This window comes from Excalfactoria chinensis, chromosome 12, assembly GCF_039878825.1.
Source record: "Excalfactoria chinensis isolate bCotChi1 chromosome 12, bCotChi1.hap2, whole genome shotgun sequence".
Lineage (NCBI taxonomy): Eukaryota > Metazoa > Chordata > Aves > Galliformes > Phasianidae > Excalfactoria > Excalfactoria chinensis.
The window spans coordinates 10,887,661-10,900,979 of record NC_092836.1 but is presented as its reverse complement, the minus strand read 5'-3'; the positions used below and the strand labels follow the sequence as shown (position 1 = coordinate 10,900,979).

At 49.4% G+C, this 13,319-nt stretch overlaps 1 protein-coding gene and 1 long non-coding RNA gene across 3 annotated transcripts; one reads left to right on the top strand and one right to left on the bottom strand.

The window, feature by feature from the left end:
* Positions 1-661: 661 nt before the first annotated feature.
* LOC140257696 (uncharacterized) lies at positions 662-12,573 on the bottom strand. 2 transcript variants are annotated; one of them, XR_011905105.1, is made up of 3 exons: positions 12,519-12,573; positions 4,243-4,401; positions 662-1,247 (listed from the first exon to the last, which is right to left on the bottom strand). It is a non-coding gene; the product is annotated as an uncharacterized lncRNA (long non-coding RNA). The 2 variants fall into 2 exon arrangements; XR_011905106.1 differs by lacking the exon at positions 662-1,247 and adding an exon at positions 3,838-4,102.
* On the top strand, positions 3,585-10,887 carry RPN1 (ribophorin I). Its single transcript, XM_072347176.1, has 10 exons — positions 3,585-3,830; positions 4,151-4,215; positions 5,522-5,828; positions 6,036-6,245; positions 7,203-7,395; positions 7,721-7,820; positions 8,068-8,206; positions 8,419-8,538; positions 9,006-9,251; positions 10,299-10,887. The coding sequence occupies exons 1-10, from the start codon at positions 3,588-3,590 to the stop codon at positions 10,479-10,481; spliced, it is 1,806 nt and encodes a 601-aa protein (XP_072203277.1). The 5' UTR covers positions 3,585-3,587; the 3' UTR covers positions 10,482-10,887.
* Positions 12,574-13,319: the final 746 nt, after the last annotated feature.

The window sequence follows — 13,319 nt, the reverse complement described above, 5'->3', positions numbered from 1 at the left end:
AGCAGCAGCAGCTTCTCACTTCTTACCCGGTGCTAAATACTGGGTAATTAATTTTTACAGCTGCATTGGCAGTCTGCCGGGTCATTTTGCATGATTGGTCTCAGTACTCAAATGGAAAAGATGATCCCGGGGTGAAGTAACTTCCCTGAGGCCAAAGTGAGTCAGTAACCTTGTCAGATCTGGGTCCCTCTAAGTAGGGACGTTTGTAAATATTGTTTTAAACCCTAGGAATTCTATAAAAATAGAGAGCAATGCACACAGCCGGCACTGAACAGCACAGGCCTTTGCAGAACTGACCTCTCTTCAGGAACCAAGTTTTTGTTACAGCAGCTTGTTCTGCAAGCTGTGACTTACCAGCTTCTGAAGCCATGAGTGTGAAGGCCTGGTGTGCCTGAGACCTCCCAGCTAATTACACGAGTGGATTTACAGCCACAGGGCCAGGCCAGATAGGCCTGGAACAGCCTGCAGGACTGATGGGTTGTGTCCCACTGCTCTTCCCTGCACAGACCGGCCGCATGAGCCCCACAGCTGGGCGGTTTTGTGGCAAAGGTGGCTGTGTCATGCTGTTGTTGTACCCAGAATGTGTCATACGACAGGAGGCTGATGCCATGTGAGCACTGTGAGTGCTTATGTACTTATGGTACAGGTGACTTGCAGGCAGCTTCTTCCTTAGTCAGTCAGTGCCCAAAAAGTGCCCCAAAGGCATTTTGGAGAGGAGAAGCTTTCGAGTAGGAAGCAAACCATCTCCATGTACTGTCTGCACGTCCATCCTGGATGTGAAGGGCCAGATGTGGGCTATAGAGGCTGTGGGGGCTCTTCTGGGTCCTTGTCTCAGAAGGGCACAGCCACACATTGTAGCACAAAGCCTTTCTCACAATCCAGCCACCTCCCTGCAGGCACAGGGTGCCGCATATTGGCTTCAGGTCCATCTGCTTCGGTTCTTTCAAATCACAGATTTTCGCAATCCCCTCTTATCTGCTCTAAAAGGAGAAGTCAGTTTTGTATCAATAGCAACCGTAGGATTTTGTGTGCATGTTTTTGAAGTGCGTCGCAAAGATACTCAGCCTTGAAGGATAAGGGTGTGTGGGCAGTGAGGTTTACTTTGCTTTATCTTGGACGACACTTTTCATTGCTTGGTGCCCCAGCAGCTGCAATTTCCATCCCAGGGGGTTATGCCTCATTGTTTGCAAATCCTTGAGCCACCAAAACGAAGGTACGTCCATCCAGACAAACAGAAGCACCTAAAACTGAAATGGCTGTGGGTGAATGTTAAAGCACAATGTCCCATTGCTCAGAACTGGGCTGCTTCAGTAATCGTCCCATTGCTCAGAACTGGGCTCCACGTCCCTGCTTGAATTTCTGGCAAAGAGAAAACACACTCCACACAAATAATGGGCTTCCAAGGTAAATACACATCGAGTGTTTCCCTTCCTGAGAAAAGCCTCTGAGAAAAGTTCCATGCAAAGATGGGAGCTCGGTTACTGCCCTAACAGGGCAAGAAACCTGGGACAGTGCCTCAGCACGCCCTGCTGATGCCAAACACAGCATCACGGCTCTGGGACTGCACTAGACATGAGGTGGCTCCTAGCACTCACGTTTGCAGGGCCTTAAAGGATCAGAAAGCAAATCAGTGCCATTGATCAGATTGATCAGACTCGAACCACAGAACTGGGCTAATGCATGTAGCTACGACAACGACGTAGCGCACGCTATTCGCCAAGGGGCGGGGTTACGCTACCGCCCCGCCCCCGCCGCGCTGCTCGGCTTGAGGGACGCTTGGGCGCCTCCTGGCGGTGGGATGCGGACACAAAGAGGTGGCGGGGGGGGAGCAGTGCAGAGCTGGGGCAGGGTGCAGGGCATGGCTCACCTGCAGCCATTCCACTTACATTTCTAGTAAGCGTTGAACATCCAGACAAAAACATTTCCTACTTTGTGTACAGATAAAGCAGCCTTCAGCACCGCCTCTGCGAAAGCAGGACACACTTCCAGGGCTTATGAACACGGGGCAGCAACTGAGCCCTGAATAACCCCCTCCAGACCCAACACTCCTGAGCCCGAACCAGGAATCACAGCATGTTTTCCTTGGCAAAAGCTGCGCCTGAGTTGTGCTGACTGGCTGAAAAATGAGGTTGTAAAAATAACAAAACTGGATTTTCCTTTTTTTTTCTTCTTCCCCCTCCCCACAGGCTGTTTTTCAAGGGCTTTAGCAAGGCTAAGTAAACTCAGCTGTCAGTCAGCCAGATCCTACCTACAGCCTCAGGGCTGGGACTGCAAAACCTCGGTGTTGTGGGGCTGATGGGAGGGAATGTTCTCTGCATCCCCCTTGCAGACCGCTCTTGCCCCTCAGGCCCAGCAGACGCTGGGCTGGCACCAGCTCCATCCCCTCCCTGTGCTCGGTGTCCCTGAGGGTGACACACTTTCCCTGCAGCACATCCCTTGCAGATGGCAGAGGAACTGAGCTACCCAGCTGGGACAAGGAAACAGGCAATGGACAAGGGATGCTGGCCCTGCAGCCTGGAACAATTAGTGTGCAGCATCTGGCCAGGACCCCGCAGCACTTGTCATGTTTAAACCCAGCCTCTCCCTTCCTGCTTGAGCAGATGTAACCAGCAAACTTGGCCAGGGTTTCTCTGGTGCCTTCTGAGAGCATGAACTCAGCACAAGTAGCTGTAGCCTGGCACTATGTCATACCACATCCACACCGCATGCAGGACAGCAGTGAGAGGGGCCTGCAAGCAAAACCAGTCCTGCAAGCAAGAATCCTAAAAGCTTTTCAGCCTAAGGATAAATATAGACGATGTGGTAGAGCTGGGAGCAGCTGCTACACAGACTCAGTATGACTCAATGATCACAGTTAGGAATGGATCTGAGCACGGGCTGAGCGTATCACAGCCTGACTCAGAGCTCTCTGGGGTCTGGGATGGGTCAGGTTTTGAAACGTCGCATTTGCCAGCAAGCTCAGAGCCAGGATCGGGGCCGAATCCGACTTTTTGGCTCTGGATGTAAGAACTGAAACCCGGTTATCTTCAGACACAATGGAATGTGCATCATTTCTTTCCCTCCCTTTGCCAGGAGAAATCTCCCTGAGGGAGGGAGGGGAAATAAAGGCAGTCTGGAGTTCATTCTCTCCCTGTGGCAGAGGCTGGAGGAAGGGCAGGGACAGCTGCTCCTGGACAGGACAGTTCCACACAAACCCCACACGGACACCCAGGGGGAGCCCCAAAACGCAGCAGTTTTGGCATCCTGAGCCCAATTCAGTGCATTATCTCTGCCGCAGCTCACGTTAAGATATTAAACCAAGGTCAAGACCTGAATCACGCTATATAAACACGCACAGCCCGTTGTCCCGCTCACACACAGCAGTCCCAGCACACAGCATCGCGCTCTGCTTTCCCCTGCAACGCGGACAGCACAAAGCACCGCGCCTCTAGCCCCGCCTTCCTATTCAGGCACTCGCACAGCCACCTCCCTCGCCGGGGGCCTCACACTCTGCTGGGCGCCGCCATCGCGCGTCTCCTATCCCGCTGGGCGCCGCCATCTTGTGCCCTCCCCGTACAGCGCGGGCGCCGCCATCTTGCGCCCTCCCCATGCACGCGTCGGCCATGGCGGGGTTGCTGTGCCGCCTGCTCCTCTGCCTGGCGGCCTTGGGGGCCACCGCCGCCGACCTGCAGCTGGAGGAGGTGCGGCGCACCGTGGACCTGAGCACGCACCTGGCCAAGGTGTCGGCCGAGCTCAGCCTGGCCAACGCGCCGGGCGGTCCCGCCGCCTCCTCCTTCTTGCTGGCGCTGGAGCCGGGCCTGGAGCCGCGCCTGGCCTACCTGGGCGTGCAGGTGAGTGCTTGGAGCGGCGGGGAGAGCCGCGAGTCGGGAGGGCCGCGACACGGCCCGGGGCTGCAGGGCCACGTCGGCACAGCGCCGCGCCACGGGGCCGCCCCGCCGGGACACGTCGGCAGCGGGAGGACGGCTGCTGTAATGCGGGGGAACAAAGCGGGCTGAGGTTCCCACTCCGGGCGGCGTTACGGGTGGTGGCTGCTTCTGTGTCAGCTTATTCGTTCTGCGGGAGCATCCCCTTAAAAGCCACGTATGGGGGCTGACCTGGCTGACTAAACGAACTGAATGAGCAGAGCAATGATCGGTGTGTTCTGGAACAGGTGAAGGGTGAGGAAGAGGAGGAGAACATCTTGGAAGTGAAAGAGACGAAAGTGAAGGGAAAAAGGTGAGTGTCACCCTCGGAGGACTGTACCTGCAGTTACACATCCGGGCTGCAGCGTTGTCCTCAGCCTGAGACAGAAGTGCTCCTCTGTTCTGTGCACGGGGAGAGCCCTGGTCTTGTTGCTGAGATGTGCTGACTGCAGGGCTAAGGAATACAAGCAGCCAGGCCAGGTCCTGCTGCACAAAAGCCCTGTAAGAATCACAGAATCATGAACATTGGAAAAAGACACTAAGATCAGCCATTCCAACCATCAGCCCATCACCACCATGTCCGCTCAACCACGTCCCTATGTGACATCCTGTTCCTTCATTAAAGAACATCAGGTGGAAGAATTATAGCTATTTGGGGCCTCCGATGATTGGCAGCGGTGATGACAAATTACAGATGCTCTTTGGCTGTGTCCCCAAGCACTGTTCTTAGTCTCTGGTGTGGAAAGTAACAGTGTGTGGGGTACTGTAGTCCCTGCTGTGGGGACAGAGCACACTGTCTGGTGCCTGGGGCTCTGCTCTGCCAACCTTGGGATGCTGTGCATGAGTTGCAATACAGGACCAGCATGTGATTCCTGAGCCGTGCTGAGAAATAAAGGATCTTTTTAAAAGCGTGTCAAAAGTACGGTGCTGCTGAATGTTAAGGGGATGGCAGCTGTGCAGTTACATTGCTCAGGTGGACCTGGGTTCCTCATAGCTGGAAGCCTCACGTTATCTTGCTTGTGGGACACCAGGCATGGTGTGAAGTCCACATGCTGCTCACATCCATCTGGTACATACTTGGCAGTTTAGTGAAATCTCAATCCATTCTGTAGTACCCCATTCCAAAACTGTTCCCATTCCCTAACAGTGCTTTGGTTTCAGCTCCTGTGGGCAAAAGCTGAAAATAAAGATTTGGTGGAATGTGTTCAGAAGACGAATTATAGATACCTCAAATACATTTGCACATGCTGTTTCCGATTCATATCATTCTTGTCATCTGGAGAATAGGAAAATGCCACTGAAGCATGCATTATAAATGCAGAACTAGAGACAGGAGCATATCACCATTCCATTCCCAAAATGACACCCGGATATCTGTGAGAGAGGCTGTAATTGTGCCCAAACACAATGCACCCCATGTTTCCTGTTGTCCTGCCCTCTCGGTACAGAGTAAGCTCACCCTCTTGAGTGAGGCCTCTGGGGAGCAAATAAAACATTGTCCCCAGTTGCACGCCATATATCCAATACAGAATCTCATGTTTCCATGCACAGTGGATCTCACAGGGGGTTGGATCTGACTGTTCTCCTGGGGAGATCTCACTACCTCTTCTTCCTTGCAGTGGGAAGTTTTTCTCTGTGAAGCTGCCATCTCCTTTGGCACCTGGGGCCAAGGTCCGAGTCTCTGTCGAAATGGTTTTCACACACGTCCTGCAGCCTTACCCCACTCACATCACCCAGAGTGAGAAGCAGTTTGTGGTCTTTGAAGGAAATCACTATTTCTACTCGCCGTACTTCACCAAGACCCAAACAACTCGTGTCAAACTGGCCTCAAGGAATGTGGAGAGTTACACCAAACTGGGGAACCCTTCCCGCACAGAAGACATGATTGAATACGGTCCCTTTAAGGACATCCCTCCATACAGCCAGGTAAATAACTGCACAGAGAGATTGTGACCACGGTACCTGGTATCCTGCATGGATTGGGCTGGGGTGGCTCAAATCTTCCCATACAGAAACAACTTCACCTCTGTAGAGTTTGTTGAGGAAGTTTCTCTTGGAGACATAGAGACCCATAATTGGGAAGGGAGGTTGCTCCTCGTTTTGGGTTAGTCACTTGCTTTCTCTCCCTGCTAGGACACTCTGAAGGTGCATTATGAAAACAACAGTCCATTCCTGACCATCACCAGTATGACTCGAGTCATCGAGGTGTCCCACTGGGGAAACATTGCAGTTGAAGAGACAGTTGACTTAAAGCACACGGGAGCAGTGCTGAAAGGGCCCTTCTCCAGATACGACTACCAGAGACAACCAGACAGCGGAATCTCTTCTGTCAAGTCTTTCAAGGTTGGCGTTTTGCATCACCTGTTCATACTGTGGCTTCTTCCTCATATCCCTAGATTTAAGTACATCAATAAATTAATATCCAGTTGTGAGCAATATGGGATTATTAAAGCTCTGATCTGTTTTCAGAGAAGGATCATTCCAAAAAGCCAAAAGTGGTTTTTGGAAATGGAAATTGGAGATTATATGCCTTATTACACCTGGTGGCCAAAGAAACTCCGTATGCCAGGCATGTAGCATCAATCTGCGCCCTTAATCCTTCAGCCTCAAGAACTGTTTTAAACCCCTTAATCAAATGCATTAACAGTTCTGGTTTCCTGTTCCCACTATACAAGTGCCTTTCATCCTTTCCCTACCCTCCTGTTTTCAGAGTTGCCTTTTCTACCATAGCATGTTGAACAATAATTGGAAACTCACCCATCCATTCCTTGCTCATAAAACACTTAACAAAAGTTAAGGCTGTGGCTCTGCTAGCCAGATATGAGAAAGTATTTTATGTCTTCATCTGAACCAAAACCTTCCTCACTGCTTGAGGCCTCCAGAACTGATTGATGTAGTTCTGCAAGGTGATGCTGCCAAACAGAAATCTCATTTTGCTGTGCATAAACCAGCAAGCTCAGTGAGCTAGGGGCAGTGAGCTGGAGTGAAAAGAGAATTGCTGTTCTGGTAGGTGAGATGGAATCCTTCACTGTCTGGAATATTTGAAACTGGGTTGGAGAAAGCCCTGATTTTCCACATTCCACTTATTCACTTATAGCAGTCAGGTAAATTGGCTACTGGCAGTTACTTCAGTGACTGATCACTTGGAATACCACAATTTTACCTCTTAGTGCTGAATGGCATTTTGTTGTCTCACATGGGAGCACTGTTTTCTGATACTTAACTGCTGTTGGTGGTTTTGTCAGTTCCACTGGAACTAACTCTTAGTCGAGGAACTGACCGTTGCTTCTCTTCACACAGACCATTCTCCCAGCTGCTGCTCAGGACGTCTATTACAGAGATGAAATTGGAAACATCTCCACCAGCCACCTGCTGGTCCTGGATGACTCCGTTGAGATGGAGATCCGTCCCCGCTTCCCACTTTTTGGGGGATGGAAAACCCATTACATCATCGGCTATAACCTGCCAAGCTACGAATACCTCTATAATCTCGGTGGGTGGTTTGGGCAAAGGGAATAAGAAACCGTTTCCTCTGCATTTAAAGGTGGTTGCTGTTCAGTAATGAATTCAAAGCCATGCTGTGCTGTACCTTAGCAATAGTTGCTAGGAGCTATTTCTAGAATATGCAAATCCATTCCTCTTTCCTGCGCTTCCTACAGGTTTTTGTAGACATGTTTTAAAACATCTTTTGAGTACGCTAGTGCCCCCTGCTGCACGATGCATGTCTGAATTCTGGTTTTGCTTCTAATAGAAGCTGAGCTTCAGGCTTGCTCCTTGTTCTTTGAAACGTAACTACTCCGTGGTGTGCACTCTCCTAGGCGATCAGTATGCCTTGAAAATGAGATTTGTGGACCATGTGTTTGACGAGCAAGTTACAGATTCTCTGACTGTCAAGATTGTACTGCCAGAAGGTGCCAAGTAAGTGCTGTTACTCCTGGTTTATTGCTGTAGAAGATGCTGCGTTGGTAGCAGTTATTGTGGCTGTTCTGTTGGCCTGAAGACAATGAATCAGCACAGTGACTGTACTTGTAGAGACCTTGGAACACAGCTTTGCTTCCTTTTAGAGTGTTGTTTAAATTGCATAATTGGCCTTGTGCTGGAGGCCACAGTTGGCCAGCCAAGTCCTAGCATAGACTCAGACTGGACTGTCTGGCTTTATCCACAGGAACATCCATGTGGACAGCCCCTATGAAATCAATCGTGCTTCAGATGAGCTTCACTACACATACCTGGACACTTTTGGACGCCCAGTTATTGTGGCACACAAGAGCAACCTGGTGGAGCAGCATATCCAAGACATAGTGGTGAGCACGTCCAACCTTCGAGGTTTACCTGACCAGTTGGGCCTTCTCTGTATTTATCACGATGGTCAAAACATTCATGTTTGGTTTCAAAAATGAACACCTCCTTAACTACACAGCTAGTTCTGCTGCTGCCTCAGGCGTTCTGTCCTGTGGTAGGTGTTTTGTAGTTCTGGTCCTGGGTCACTGCTCAGTGTTTCAAACTTCTCTCATAGGTCCATTATTCCTTCAATAAAATACTGATGCTTCAGGAACCTCTGTTGGTGGTTGGAGCTTTCTACATCTTGTTCTTCACTGTGATCGTCTACGTGAGGCTGGATTTCTCCATCACTAAGGTACTGTATGAAGAGCTCTTTGCAAATGTTAATTGCTTACTCAGGCAATGGTCAGAAATTTTTCATGCCAGTAATTCTTGCCAGCTGTTCCCACTTGACATTTAAGTGGATCCCTGTTGTTAAGCTCCCGCAGGGTTCGGTGTACTATGGCTAATCTGAGTTTTGCCTCCTGGATAAATATATATATATATATATATATATATAATAATTTGTCTCTGATAAACAAGGACATCTACAAACCTTTCTGCAGTGTTTTTGCTTGCTTTTTTTCAAGCTCTTTGCTGGGCTGTGCTCAATTCCTGAAAGGTGCTTGCCCTAGTCAGTACTTGTACCATTTCCTAGTTGCTGTCAGTTGACCTAATTGCAAAGAGTGCCGTTTCTGTAACAGTCTTGTGGTACATAGCAAGCAAGGCTTAATGCAGATCAAAGATAGGACTGCTTTGATCTTTTCTTCTGTCATCTTCCAGGATCCAGCTGCTGAAGCTCGGATGAAAGTTGCCTGCATCACAGAGCAAGTGCTTACTCTGGTAAACAAGAGACTTGGGCTGTACCGTCATTTTGATGAAGCAGTGAATAAATACAAACAGTCACGGGACATCTCCACCCTAAACAGCGGCAAGAAGTCTTTGGAGACAGAACATAAGGCCCTGACAAATGAAATAGCTGCTCTGCAGTCTAAACTGAAGACAGAAGGCTCTGACTTATGTGATAAAGTAAGAAATGTTAATTTTCCAAAGCTCTCCTGCTTTTGGCTCAGTCAGATACTTAAGTTGACTTCTAATATGGTGTTTAGTTTCTGCAGCTTGTATCTTTCCCCTCCCCCCCTGCAAAAACTGCCTTGATCCCTGCCAGAGGGGAAGATACTTTATTTTTTTTTCCTTCTTTTTTCACTTGCAGTAATCTTGGTTATGCAGCCATGTTGTTAAACAGATGCTTGTGCTGTTTCTTAAGCAGCCCTAAAACCTGCTGCACGGGTAGTAGTTTTGTAACACAATCTTGATGCTCACTTTGCTCATTATAGTTACAACTGGCAAAAAGGGAAACTACCAACATCAGTTCTGACTCTACTACTGACACGGGCCAAGCTATTATCATCTCCCTAATCTCATATTTTCTTCCATTTATAAATTTGATGTTGATAGATCTTTCATAACATGATGCTTTTCAGGGGGTATTTTGCTGTACTGTGTTGAAAGCTGCAGTACAGAGAGCACACCTCACTGCATCTGCTATATTTCAGAACTTACCTGGAACAGCCACCTAACCCCAAGCGGGGGATGTTTTAATCACTAAGGTCCATTCAACCAACAGACACTTTTCTTAATCTGTTATTACCTGAAGGGGTAGCTCTGTCATTATAGAGCTGTTGCTTGCACGCCATTGACATTAACTGCAGGGGCACATCTTCCAGCTGTCATAGTTGTGATATAGCTTAAAGCCTTTAAAACCCATCATTAAGCACTCTTTAACAGTCATTGCATCTGTCTCCTGCCAGTATGGCTCCTGGGTCCTTAGAGCCCTTTTACATCTGCACTGCTTAATTATCCATTCATGAGATGTTCCTCATAATGTGTTGGCAGGAAGAGGCAGGCAGGAGGCAACATGCAGGGATTGGAGACATTTCTATTTAGCACCGACTTCATCTTTTGCTTTACCTCAGTCATCTCTTCTATTTCAGCTTCACTGTAGGGATGTTGAGGATTTTTGTGGGATATTTTTTTGTTTTCTCTAATATTCCTTTCGTTTCTTACTCCTGTAAGGTAAGTGAGATTCAGAAGCTGGATGGCCAAGTCAAGGAGCTCGTTTTGAAGTCTTCGGTGGAAGCTGAGCGGCTTGTAGCTGGCAAGCTCAAGAAGGATACCTACATTGAGAATGAAAAGATGCATTCCAACAAGCGTCAGGATCTGGTCACCAAAATTGACAACATCCTCGATGCTCTGTAACTCTCCGGTATAGCAGTCAGGTGGAGGGGAGAGGTGTGAAAGGAGATGAGAAGCCTGGGAATAGATACACTTTGAGCCAAAACTCCTTCCCAAAAAAAATTAAGGAAAAAAAGTTGATGTGAAAAATATCTGCAAGTATGTTTTATTTTTAGATTGTTCCATCGAGCCTGTCTGCTCAGCAACATCTGCTGTGCAAGGGACCACAGCATCATGCTGTTTGGCTGGTAACAGGGTTTCTTTCCTAGAAGTGAGACTCAGCCTGGTGACAGAAGTCTCCCACTTTCAGTTTTCCCTGTATAGATGTGCCCTGGTCAAGCTGACACAGCCAGCCAGTCTGAGCACAGACATGCTCATGGCAAATCCAGATGTTGCATCTCCTGAAAGAATAAAAGAACCCTTTGTTCTACTTTGAGATAAAACTGCCACTGCCTTGCCTTTCCATGGTGGGACAGGGAGGGGAGGGTGAGGTGCTGGGTGCCCCATTCCTGCCTCTGGTCCAGGAACACGCAGAGCTCTGCCAACCTGCACAGCCCTGACTGAGGCAGGAGAGCCAAGCCCTCCTTCTGCACATGCATGCAGTTATACCCTCACAGGGAATAAAAATGCAACACACTACTTCTCTGCAACTGGGCACACCCTAGCCCTTTCAGACTGCTGATACTGCCTGTCACTTCCCTGACAGGTCCACTCCATGATGATCTGCAGTCCTCTGCTAAACAAACACAACTTTTCCTCTCCCAGGGCTTTTCCCTGCTGAGAGGGCACACGTTTTTGGCAGGCCTGAGAAATATCAGTAAACTTCAGTTTCAGCTCTTTCTGTTGCTCAGGGCCCCTGGATTGATGCCTGAGGAAGCTTTTGGTGCCAGGAGCCAGCTTTCAAGGTGCCAATTAGTGTATACTTATTTCCCTCTTTAAAAAACATTGGACAGGAGAGAGAGGAGAGCTCTGTGGGTTCACCACACCTATGGTAACTGCACCTGGCCTCACCTGGAGCATCACATCCTGCCCAGAGGCTTTTCCAGGCCCCAGAATCCCAGGCAAACAGGACTAGAACACAAGGAATGGGCTCAGCTCGGGGCTTCTCAGACTGCCTGACAAACAACTAAATGCTCAGTAAATCATCACTAACCTGTAACAAAACATGCAGGGCATAGGGAGGTACCAGGGGCAGCTACGGTGAGACAGGACCTACTGCTGCATCTGAGGTGTTGCAATCATGTCCAGGGGATGGAGGAGAGTGATCAAATTGCTGATCTGAGAGTTACCTTTAATTTCCCCCTTGAAGGGGAAAGGCAGTACCGCTCTTCCTGCCCTGATCCTTGCCAGCAGCCTTGTCCCTGGTGAGTACCACAGTGTCTGTCACACCCACTACATCAAAAGTCTGTAGGGGCACACAGAGTGTCACTGTGTCTGTCCCTCCCTCTCCCAGGGGCCCTGCTTGATCACTGACACAGCTCAGCCCTCGTGCCTGTTGGGCAGCTTCAGATCCTACGTGTTAAAGGAAGCTTTGGCTGCAGAGATGGCTGCTATAAATAGGGATGAATGCAGACAGCCCCAGAAAAAGAGGCCTCTGGTCCCTGAGGAGAACTGTCCCAGTTCCAGTGTCTGAGGATAAAGCTGCCACTGGAACAAGCAATGCTTTGCTGTTCTACATTCTGCTGCCCTCCTCGGGCAGCCACTGCCCCTAGTGCTGTGCAAACCCAGTGCTGCTGCTCCTTGAGCCAGCTCTTGTACATGCAAAGGGCAACCCCAGGCAGGTGGTCCAGGGTTAGGCTGTGTGTGCAGCCCCTAGGCTGCTAGGGAGACACAGCACAGAGGCACCCTGTGACCTAAAGCATACAACCTCCCAAAATAGGACAGCTGAGTTTCCACAACCTGTGACCATAACCTACAGCAACACACATACATCATAAACAACCCCCAACAATTGTTCAGCAGCAGAGTGACCTAAAAATCAGAACAATTTCAGGATTCCTACAAATTTGCTCCCGACAATACACTAGAAAAGGAGAAAGAAAAAAGTAAAACAGCACCTACTGGGATCTCAGGAGCTGGAGAAGAGCTAGAGCAGTAACACCTGATTGCAATAAGTAGGTCAACCAGGGCTGCAGCTGTTTGACAAATTTAAAGGGAGAGGCCTCCAGCCTGAGGGGTGGGGTCAAAGTTAATCTAAATTGTTTTGCAATAGTCTCATTGCACGTGGGTTTCTGGCTAGCAGATCCTCCCCCTGGTGGCTGACCTTTCTCAGGTGCTGCTGAAGAAGCAGTCCTCATCGGGAGAAATCAAGGAGCTCAATCTCTTTGCTGTGTGGCTCAGATTGTTTGCTTTCCTCCTGCACCCACTGCGTCCTTCACTGCTGCCAGCTCAGCCACAGCCATTGTCCACTCTGCCACCAGAGCTGTAGTCAGTCCAGCAAGTCCCTGGTCAGGCACAGGCTGACAATATCTGGCTGAACTCCAGTTGTTGTTTTCCAAGGGTATCCCTTATTTCTTCCAGGTTTGGCTGCTTATCGAATGCACAGAGCCAACAAGGTTCCCAAAGCATCTCAGCCAGCACTGCACCAGGGAGGAAGGCATTGCTCACGGCCGGTGAGTCTCACCTCCGTGCCTGGGAAGATTATGGAACAGATCCTCCTGGACAACATGCTTGATCACATAAAGAACGAGCATGTGATCCTAGACAGCCAGCATGGCTTCACCAGGGGAAGGTCATGCTTAACTAATATTGTGGCCTTCTATGATGGAGTGACGGCGTCGGTGGACGAAGGGAAGGCGACCGATGTCATTTACCTGGACCTGAGCAAGGCCTTTGACATGGTCCCCCATCACATCCTCATCT

Coding starts and splice junctions, on each gene's coding strand:
- RPN1 (XM_072347176.1), top strand. CDS start 3,588: ATGCACGCGTCGGCCATGGCGGGGTTGCTGTGCCGCCTGCTCCTCTGC. Junction 3,831..4,150: donor TGGCCTACCTGGGCGTGCAG/GTGAGTGCTTGG, acceptor GTTCTGGAACAG/GTGAAGGGTGAGGAAGAGGA. Junction 7,396..7,720: donor CGAATACCTCTATAATCTCG/GTGGGTGGTTTG, acceptor GCACTCTCCTAG/GCGATCAGTATGCCTTGAAA.